General features: G+C 37.1%; 1 protein-coding gene across 1 annotated transcript in view; it reads left to right on the forward strand.

The window, feature by feature from the left end:
- LOC128524029 (NXPE family member 3-like) overlaps positions 1–7,102 on the forward strand; it is a 75,908-nt gene extending 68,806 nt beyond the window's left edge. Inside the window, exons 3-5 of the mRNA XM_053496302.1 lie at positions 5,801–5,871; positions 6,274–6,465; positions 6,561–7,102. Of these exons, the coding sequence (XP_053352277.1) occupies positions 5,801–5,871; positions 6,274–6,465; positions 6,561–7,102 (805 nt within the window). The remainder of the gene's footprint in view (positions 1–5,800; positions 5,872–6,273; positions 6,466–6,560) is intronic.
- The last annotated feature ends 3,973 nt before the right edge of the window (positions 7,103–11,075 follow it).

Genomic DNA, 11,075 nt, shown 5'->3' on the forward strand with positions numbered 1-11,075 from the left:
GCAAAGGGCCAAGTTGTCAGAATGCAAACCCCAAAAGGATACAACAGTCTCGGCGTGGTGAAGGAGGTAAACAAGGAACCTCGATCTTACACAATACAATGCAATGGGAGAACATACAGGAGAAACCGACGACACATCCTTCCTGTTGCAGAGCCCCCTCCATTAGGGCTCACACCTGAGGACACTGACGTTCAAAATACCACTGCACGTACACCGAACTATGTTTCTGCTGCACCACACACATCACACATACACCTCCCACAGCCTGAATCCACACCTGCTGACTTGCCAAAACACACAATACAGTCACCTACCAAGGCCGGCAACACACCTTACAGAACACGTTCAGGTCGCATTTGCAGGCCTAACCCAAGATATGAACAGTGAACTTTACTAATGACCAAATAAGTGACACTTTGTTTATTTTCTTAAGTACCTACTAAAGTAATGTTTATTATGGCTATTTCTATATTGCCAATACTATTATTTGTTAATGTGTTTTCTTAAAGCAGAGATAGTCTTTTGCGTATATAATGGTTCAGTTTCTCATTGTGACAGTTATATTGATTTATGAGAAGCCATTAACATTCCTGGTTGTCGATTAAGTTAATGTCATGCAGCAAATACGTTTATTGCCAAATGTTCTTCTTTCAGTTTTAGGAGGTTTCAGCTAAAGGAAGGGGATGTAGATTATTGCAGCGAATAATCTCTCTTAGCTTATTATAATTAATACATCCTGATGTGTTGCACTTTAGATGTGTTGTGCTCTTTAAAAAAGGGGCCCGCCTCTCCCTGGGGGCCCTCACTTGTGCTCGAGTTGTTGGTCAGGTTGGCTGCTGGAGGTTATTAATAAATACGTCATGTTCATGCTGTCTATATCGCTCAGGTTATTTTTATTAAACATATACAGTAACACTATAGGCTTTACATAGGGGTCTGTCAGACAACAGTAATTTGTCTTCTGTCTGTCAAATTCGGTGAAGGTGATTTAATGTTAACCTAGGGCTCAGGAAAGGTGTGTGTGTGTGTGTGTGTGCGTGGGTGCATGTACTTCTTGTACTGTTATAAAAATTCTAAATATAAACAAACATAATCATTTTTTTCTTTTCAGAGGTAAACGGGAAAGGGACATTGTTTAGCTGTTAAGTGTCACTATGCAGATGTTACACTCAGTGTAGTTACCGAAATCTTTGGTTCAGTTCTCATTAAGTGGCCACACATCACTTCCACATTTCCCTCACTTTTATTAAATGATTCGTATGTGAGCATAAACAGTGAAATATTTTGCAGATTTATAATACACCGCAGCCAAGTGAACCATGTTCCCGCCGATTAGGCACGTGGTCCGTTGCCTAACAACACTGAACGAAACGAGGCATAATCATGGTGTTTGCGTTGGTTATGACATAGCCTAGTTTATTATCTGCTGTGGTAGATCTGATTTATTCAAATTTAATATTGTTTTAGCGATAATTTTCCGGAAGCGAGTTTAGAACTAAATTGCTGCTCCTGCTCCATCCGAGACGTTCAGAAGCTTTAAATAGAATGAACAAACTAAAAAATTTTCTCCATACGATATAAAATTAAGTAGAGCTTTCCTTTTTGTTATAGTACGAAGCCCCTAGATGGTCAAAGGAGGAGAAAAATTGGGAGAAAAAAGTAATGCCAAAAACTTTGGGTTATAATGCAAAACATGACTTGTTTTTTTTTTCTTCTGCCATTTTTTCCTCTTCCTTTGTCCCCTTAGAGACTCTATATATCGCTGATTATCAACGCAGGAATGAATGGCGCATTGCAAGTTGATCTTGGAGCTAAACTATTTGCTTTGGGTGAAAGCGCCATCTAGTGATCATTGTGTGTCAGCAACAGCTTCCCATTCAAAACAATAGGCGGTCAAATGACCGCTGAACCGCGTTATAAGTAGGTGACACTGGCGCGATGACTTGGTTAAAAGATTTAACCGCACTGTACCTGAGCAGTTATCTATTATTACATCAAAACATCAGCTGAACTTGCACTTACACTTGGTTCTCATGTCCTGCCACTCCGCAGTTCAAGACTCCACCTTATGCACTCCAGCACTCCTTATGTTAGGCAGGGAATTATGGCATTCCCCAGATACACCAGCTACTCATGCTGGGCCGGAATATGCCAGACGTTTCCAAAATTATAATTTTTTCCTCCAAGTTCGTGTGCCGCCCCAACGTGTCATGAAAAAATGCCACCCTGGGCAGCTGCCCCAATCGCCCATGCCTATATATGCCTGATACATCTACGGGGGAGGGGGATCCAGTAAGAGCTACAAAGAACAATGTTCAATCAAAGAGACAGTGAAGAGCCCCCTTAAGATTTAAAGACTTTGTCCTTGGGTTCGAGGACTTCAACAAGGAGGAGTAGTGTAGCAGAGGAGTATAGTTATAAGTATGGCTATCACTGCACAGTTTGTGAAAAAGGGTAGAGCAGAGAGAGAAAGAGACCAATTTTGTATGTGTGGTGTATGCGTGTGGGGGTCTGTGTATGGGGAGACGCATGCGCAAGAGTTTTCTGTGTGTGACTCAAGTCCGGTTCTGAGTTTTGAGAGGCAGGATATTGTTACGGTTCTGTTGTTTTTGTTTTGTGGCTGACAACAGTTGAGTTAATACAACTGTATTGTTGTACTTGTGGTGTGGTTCCTATAGCGGTGAGTGCTACAAAACATACTCTGTAAAAAAATGCATTTATTTGGCATTTAATACAATGTTTAAACACTTTTTATATAGAAGTTTTCAATACAAATATTATAATGCCAACATGACATCAAACATTCCCCATCTCAATATTTTAACTATTTATTTGAACTATTAGTTATTTAACTATTACTATTTAATTTCCTTAAAAATGACAAAAATAGAACAAAAACAAAACCATTAAAAAATATTGATTAAATGTGGGCCAAAAAAACTGTCCTCAAAAGTTTAACAACTGAACTCGTGTCCATTAATCTACAGTATGCTGGAGAAACTCCCAGATAGGAAGACACTGCTTTGTGTAGTTAACATCAAAGACAAAAAAAATATTGTAAATATATAATGTGGACATGAATTTAGTGTGTATTTCTGTCTAATGTACCTCACTATTTAATATGTGAGTGATAACAGGACACGGTGCGCCGTCTGGATTTAATATGAAACATTCCCCCCTTTTCAAACTCTATTAGAAATACACAAAATGAGATAAATCCGCCGTTAACCACTGCAGAGACATCACAGCCAGCAGTAGTTTTTAGGAGTTCTTGCCGAGGTAAGGCAGCGTTGGGCGGCTACATGAGCGCAGAGCACCTGGATTGCCTGCCTGGAGCTTAAATCTCCAAAATCATTGTGGCAATTTTTTTAAATAGACACTATCTTCAATAACATATGGACGTTTTGAGCTGTATACACATACATTCTCACTTAAACAACTGTTAAAACAACACTTTGTGACACAATAACAGTAATATTTTTAACATTTTGCAGGCTGCCATTTGAGAAACCAGAGAATAAAGACTAAACCAGTTGTTGCGTCAAAATAACCCAAACAGGTTTTTATTTGTAAATGACCCACTACATCATATTTGGCCCAACATGGACCAACCCAACAGTGTGTTTAAAGAAATAACCCAGAATTTTGACCCAGAATAAACACCCCAACAATGTGTTTAACATCTAACATCTAAAAATGCTGGGTTGTTTCTGTAGAGAGACTGAGCAGGAGCTTCTTCCCACAGGCGATATGGTCTCTTAGTCAGTACACCACACAGTACTGATCCATTTTGCACATCCACACATGTTTCTTGCACTCACTCTGGACGTTCTGGACATTCACTTAAACTAGTGTCCACTGCACAACTGCACATTCGTGGACATTAATTAATTACTTTATCACAAGTCACTTTAAATAAGTCACTTTTAAGCATATTTGCACACCCCTTAAAAGTTCTGTTTCCCTGATGCACAAAGTCACTTTAGATATGTGGATATGTGAATCAGTACACTTTCAGGCACAGTTGCACACCCCTTGGACATTTCTATTTACATTCAATATCATTCCCACACAAAAAAATGCATAAATTCTATATTTCTACATTGTACAGCTGTTTTTCTTATTTTTTTATATTTCTTCATGTTTCTTATATTGTATATTTGTTACTGTACAGTTATTTTATTTTATATTATTTTATTCTTCCTTAGTTAAATTTAAATGTACTTTTTATTTTCTTTATTAAATTTATTTCCTATTCATTGTTACGTTCTATGCGTGCGGCATGGCATAACTGCAGAGGCTGAGACGAGTGTTTTTAAGAAGTTCTTTATTTTTACTGTTGTCTTTAAAGTCGAAACAGAAACATAAGCTCTTCTTCCAGAGCACCAAGTAAACTTTAATATGACAACTCTCTTTAAAGAAAACAATCAACACAACAAACCAAAACTATAAAAACAAATGCTAGACGCCTGACTGAACTTCAGTCAGGCTATTTATAATAATTAACTTAATTACTCTCCTTGGTTCAGGTGAGTGCTCCCCTCACCTGACCAAGGTGCAGTCAGGGACATGCAGTTCAACTCAAACTAAATTACAACAAAACATAAACATAGTTCTTGGGCGTTAGGCGCCCTCTAGGGGTTAATCCTTACATTCATAGTCTTTTATTTTAAGGTCACGTGCAGTTGTCTAAGCATTTCACTGCATCTCGTACTATGTATGACTGTGTATGTGACAAATAACATTTGAATTTGAATTAGTGTGTGTAATGCACTGAAAGGTTTATTTGTAAAAAAAAATATTACAACATAGAGGTTGGTCCAAACTGGGCTTTGATAACCCACACTTCACTTTTTAACAATATACCTACACGGTAGTAAGGTTTTTTAAAATAAGAAATCTATTTTTTTCCAAATTAAAAACATACTTTGTTCCAGTTCTCAAGAATGACCGATATATATAAATCGTGAGTATAGAACCTCACTTTAAAATAATCACATTTTGTTGTTTTTCAGTCTGAAATGAAAACCGGCAGTTTCCTGTTGTTACTTTTAACAACCAAATGTAGAATAGAACACCAACTTTAAATAAAAAAAAATTAAAAAAAAGGGAAAATACCCTAACATTACTAAGTTGGAAAAAGATCACCCCCATCTAAAAATTATTTGTACACTCAATCAGGTGAAGCTCATCACGTACCCAATACAACACAAAACCATCTAAGTCTATTATTAAGAAGTAGAAGAACTTCTTCAAGAGAATTTGACAGACCCTCAATGGATCAGGATGTCACTCCAAACTGAATGAAAGCGGCAGGAGGAAACTGGTCAAAGAGGCTATCAAGAGGCATTACAGGAATTTATGACAGCATTCATTGTGTGCATGTAACAACAATATCATGAATTAACATCAAATTTAGCTCAATCTGAGCAGGTCTGCACTGAAGAGTGGGCAAATAAAATCTAAATGTAGAGACATATCCCAACAGACTAAAGGCTATAATTAAAGCAAAGGTGGTTCAACGAAATACTGACACAAGGGCTAATCCTTTTCCAACTCAGTGATTCAGTTTTTTTCTAGTTTATTCTGACATGTTGGTGTTATGTTTCACTTAGATGTTCAGCTGCATAAAACAAATGCTGTCTGCCTTTATTCCAGGTTACAAAGCAACAAAGTGTGATTATTTTAAAGGTGGATGATTCTTTTCTATACCCACTGTATACAAGTAGTAATATTTAAAAAGACAGAAACTGAAATGCTACAAAGCATAAAAGTATCTACATTGTTGTGTGCTTTATAGTGGCGTAAATATCAAAGTTCCAATACCTGCATCTGGGATGGAAAAGGTGATTATATTACCTGCAGAAAAAGGTATTTTTTATTTCATTTGTAGGTCATAGATTATTGAACAGGGTAAATTTTATGGTACCTTTGTACTATTTATTGTGTGGCAACCTTCCAACAGAGAGAGAGAGAGAAAGAAAGAGAAATTAAATCAATCAATCAAAACTTAATTGTAGCTATGCTGTAATTATGAAAGGAAGGAAAGAAACCATAATTGAAAGAAAATTAATTGTAGCTACACTGCAATTGTAAGCAACTGGAATAGCAAAGAGTACTTATGTAATGCACAGTAAAGTGTTTTGCACAGTTATGTCTTTTATGAATAACACATTTATATTTTAATACTTTAAATTGTATTTTAAAATATTGAATGTGACTAACAAACTCAATCTATTGGTATAGTGTTTTGAATTTTCTTTTCTCTCAAAGGACAAATTCAATTAAATTACACTGCTGCTGGATATTACTATCATAATACCTGGAGGCCTCTGAATGGCACAATTATGCATCAGTTTAATGATTCAGCAGCCATAACACATTGTCTCAGAGGGAAGCTTGTATACATGTTTGGAGATTCAACAGTACGGCAGTGGTTTGAGTACCTCACTGCATTTGTTCCTGGTAAGAGTAGATTATTAAACAAAACTATTTCCCTTCAACACATTTTGCCTATTTTTTATGCATTACCTATTTTTCTTTTGTCATGCCAACTGCAGAGTTCAACATTCACAGCGCTAAAAAAGTGGGGCCGTTCATCGCTTTGGACAGGGAAAACAACATACTGATACAGTTTCGCCTTCATGGGCCCCCCATTCGTTCCAGCCCTGTGTTTTCCTCCAAGCTGCGCTATATAGCGAATGAGCTGGACAGAATCCAGGGTGGGCCAGACACGGTAGTTATTTTGAGTGTGTGGGCTCATTTTACCACTTTCCCTATTGAAGTGTACATACAGCGCCTCAGGCACATCCGGATGGCAGTGGTGCGCCTGCTGAACCGTGAGCCGGCTACTTTGGTAGTTATCCGCACTCCTAACCCACAGAGGTTGAATGAAAAAAACTGTCTGTTTGGCAGTGACTGGTTCTCTCTGCAGGTTGATGCTGTACTACGTGCTATGTTCCGAGGACTTAATGTGCTCCTGTTGGATGCCTGGGAGATGACACTGGCCCATCACCTCCCACATGACTTGCATCCACCTAGACCCATCATCAAAAACATGATTGACCTGATCCTCTCCCACATCTGTTCAGTTGAGCAATAGCAAAATCATTATGATTTGTGAGATAGTGGAAAAAGAGTAGTTTTAAAAGAAATTTTTAGAAGTATTCTTTACGGCGCAAGATTGTGTTTTACAAAGTCATTAATTAATCGTGTGATTGCATTTTCATTTTCTAATTTCAAGAAATGTAATAAAATCTCTGCAGTTTTATCCTGTTGCTTTTTTTTTTACTTTTCAAGGAGAAATGTAATAAAATCTTTGCAGTTTTATCCTGTTGCCTGTTTTATTTTTTAAACAAGAAATGTAAAAAAAATATCTGCAGTTTTATCCTGGTTTCTGCTTTTTTTACTTAACAATTTAATGAATAATTATGCTCTTTTATTTATTATGAATTATAATTACTAATCTTGCAAAGTGAAACCCTGAACTGCGAGTAACTTGGTCTGGGAGCATTTTGCAAGAAGAGTAATATGCATATGCTTTGTTTGCTGAGTATCACATGATCATAACTGAGCCAATAATTCTTCTCTCTCTCGCACTGGGGGATTATGAGTAATCGTCTCCCATGTTCAATCTCATTGCCCAGTTATTCCGCTTAGAAACTTAAAGTTCAATTCACTAAATTTCAAGTTGATTTAACTTAAAATCATTTGCAATATCAATTGCTTTACCCAATCATACCACTTAATATCTTAAGCTAAAGTGAGTAACATTTTATTTCTAACAAACTCATTTAATTAAAGCATTTACATTATAAAAATAAAAAGGCAACACAGTATATTCTTTTTTTGTTTTTTTTATTTAAAAAATAGAATTCTAGAAAATGTCTTATAAACCTTTTTTGTGTTTATTATTATTTAAACAGAGGTTTAATCATTAGCAATTAAACTACTAGCACTTTGTAATCAAATGTAAGTGCATGGTGGACAAGTTACAGTGTAAAAACTCTTGTTTAAGTATTTTTTTCTTAAATGACATGTTTGGTCTGCTGCAAAAGCTGTAAGTCATGTCCTCAGAACATATTTTACATAAAACAACCTGAAAGTCTAGCAACATAATTTTAAGGACTGATCTTACTGGTGCTTTACCTTGTGAATTATTACAGCAGGTAATGCTCAACTGATTGATTACAGTCCGTATCGTAGAATCACAACAAATCACATTAAAACTCTGGTATGATAGGAGACATTTTTTTAACTCAGAGACCGTGCTCCACTTGTATGGAAATGCGACAAAATTATATTTTTATGGGTTTTTTTTTTTTAACAAATGACATTATGATGCTACTGCCAACAGGACATAAACAGGATATAAAACATACCATAAACATTGTAAAACACCTGAAATAGCAATAGCTGTTAAATAGCAAATTTTTTAAATCCTATTTCTAAAGTCCAATATTACAAACTAATCACTGATATTTGGAACTACTCAGAAACCTGATTTTTTTTAATCTATGCAGAAAATTTCCACTGGAGTTTTACTGTACAAGTCCTTATTAGTTACATCATAAGAGAGAAAAAACAGATTGACAAAGAGAAGATATAATTATACAATTAGATAATGCGGTCTTGTCCAACAAAAAAAGTACTGTACCTCTATTTACCTTCACCTTTTTATAATGAAAAGCATGGTATAATATAAACTGAGAAATGGAGAAGACAGAAGGGTAAAGAATGGCGAGGAAGGAACAGAAGAGCAGAAAGGAGAGAGAAGAAAGGAAAAAGTATGTAGAGAAAAAGAGAGTTGATTAATATAGACAAGTCAACCCACCTTTGTCTGACATAAAAGCCCAGTGAAAAAGCTTGCAGTGAGGCCTCACTTTTCCCTAAACAGGTCCATCAGGCTTGGAAAAAAACGGTCAAGTGCATCAAAGAAGTCTCTCTCTGAGATTTTTCCCCAGCACCCTGTTGAACTCGTAATAAACCTGAAGCACAAACCACAGCAAACAAGTATAAGCCCATGGTCAAATGATCAAAATCTGTGACCCTCAACACTTCTGGTTACGTCATGTTAACCACACTCAGCTGGCCATATATACCTATTTTCCAGGTGTTGTATGTTTTTGGACCACATGGGTGTAAACATTTGATGTAATTTTGGAGGCGTGACAATTATCCAGGAAGACACAAATAGTCAAATACTTTCTACAGATGGGAAAGTATGTGTGCCTGCTTTATTATTCAGTTTTAAAAGTTGCCTCTGTGCTCTTTTCATTGTCCTTGATGACACGCTAAGGCTATGGGAGTGATGCATGCAAGTAATAGCATGGCAGAGCCATCTTTTAAAATCAGATAGCAAAGCAGTCAAAAAAAAAACCTTAATTAAAAAGTTTTAACATCATATTTAAAACACACTCCCAATACTTAATATTGCTTATATTTAGTAAATACTCCCGACAATCATACAAACCTGGGTCTCTGTAAAAAAAAACAGGGGCCTCATGTATAAAACTTTGCGTAGATTTCATCCTTAAAGTGTGCATACGCACATAAGGCAGAATTTGCGTACGTACGGTTTTATAAATCTGAAAACTTTTGTGCGTACGCAAATTCTGCCTTATGCCAGAACCTGCGCAAGGTTCACTTTATAAATCACAATTATCTGAATATTGTGATTGTCAGATGCACGTGCTTATAGCTTACCCCTATCTCCTCCCAAAATAACCATATTTGGAGGTTAAGACCGCCTATTATGAATATGTATGATCTCCCTGCATATTAATACGACTGATAATTGTTATCGATCTGTTTCGATAAAAGAACCGATGAAAGAACAGAAACGAAAAGCAAAAAAAAGAAACTTCACCAACTGCGAGATGGAGGTACTGCTGTCTGAGGTGGAGGGCCGAAAAAAAGCTTTATTTGGTGGGCTCTCTGCGGGCATTTCAAATAAAAGAAAGAAATCAGAATGGGAGCAAGTAACAGAAGCAGTCGATGCTGTTACCTTGGTGCCTCCAACAGTCCAAGAGACAAAAAAAAAATGATCTGACACAGGCGCAGTGTCATAACAACTGGTGGTGGTCAAGGAATCACTGACCTCTCAGCCTTTGATGCAAGGGTGGGTGCGATTATAGGGGAAACAGGATTAAGTGGAGTTCTTCCAGAATTCCAAGGTGATACGGATGTGATTTGCGGTGACCATAGTAAGTAATTGATTTATCTACACATTATATAAGTTTTTGTCTGTTTAAAATTCAGCTTTTTTATTGTGGATAATTTAAATCAACCAATTCAAATTCTGTGGAAGTGGAAAGTCCTAAAATATCCAAGTGACAAATCTAGCAATAGATGCAGCTGCCCTTAAGATATACGTTTATTAAAATAGTCGATTTTCCTGTTTATTCATAGGCAAAAAAATCTAACTTAAAAAGACAAAAGCAAGTGCACATTTTATTTCACACATTTACAGTTATGCAATACAACCTTGATTTAATTAAACATTTTTTAATGATTAAAGAAAAAGTTAATCCTGGAATGCCTTCAAGCCCGGTGAGTGGTCCAAGTGGGGTAGACAAGGGATGTAGGCTTAGATCGTACGTGCCACCGCCGCCATCCTGTGTGCCTCCACCACCATGCTGTGTGCCACCACCGGCATCTTGTGTGTCTCCACCACCATCCTGTGTGCCACCACCGGCATCTTGTTTGTCTCCACCACCATCCTGTGTGCCACCACCGGCATCTTGTGTGCCTCCACCACCATCCTGTGTGCCACCACCGGCATCTTGTGTGCCTTCACCAACAGCCAGTGTGCCGCCATCATCAAATGCCCAAGCAACCCCATCCTGTGCGCAATCCAGTGCATCATCATCATCCTTTGTGCCACCACCGAGCGCTGGTAACTCAAGGCGTGTACTGACGGAAGAAGTCATGCAGACCCAACGTCACATGGTTCATGCTGTTAATGCAGTGTGTTCTGAACTGAAAGAAATAAAAACTATTTTGTCAGAAATAAGTGGTTCACTTAAAGAACTTTTAAAAAAATAAAAAGTTTGAATTCACTTGCCTTTTTACAT

Source organism: Clarias gariepinus, chromosome 5 (assembly GCF_024256425.1).
Source record: "Clarias gariepinus isolate MV-2021 ecotype Netherlands chromosome 5, CGAR_prim_01v2, whole genome shotgun sequence".
NCBI lineage: Eukaryota > Metazoa > Chordata > Actinopteri > Siluriformes > Clariidae > Clarias > Clarias gariepinus.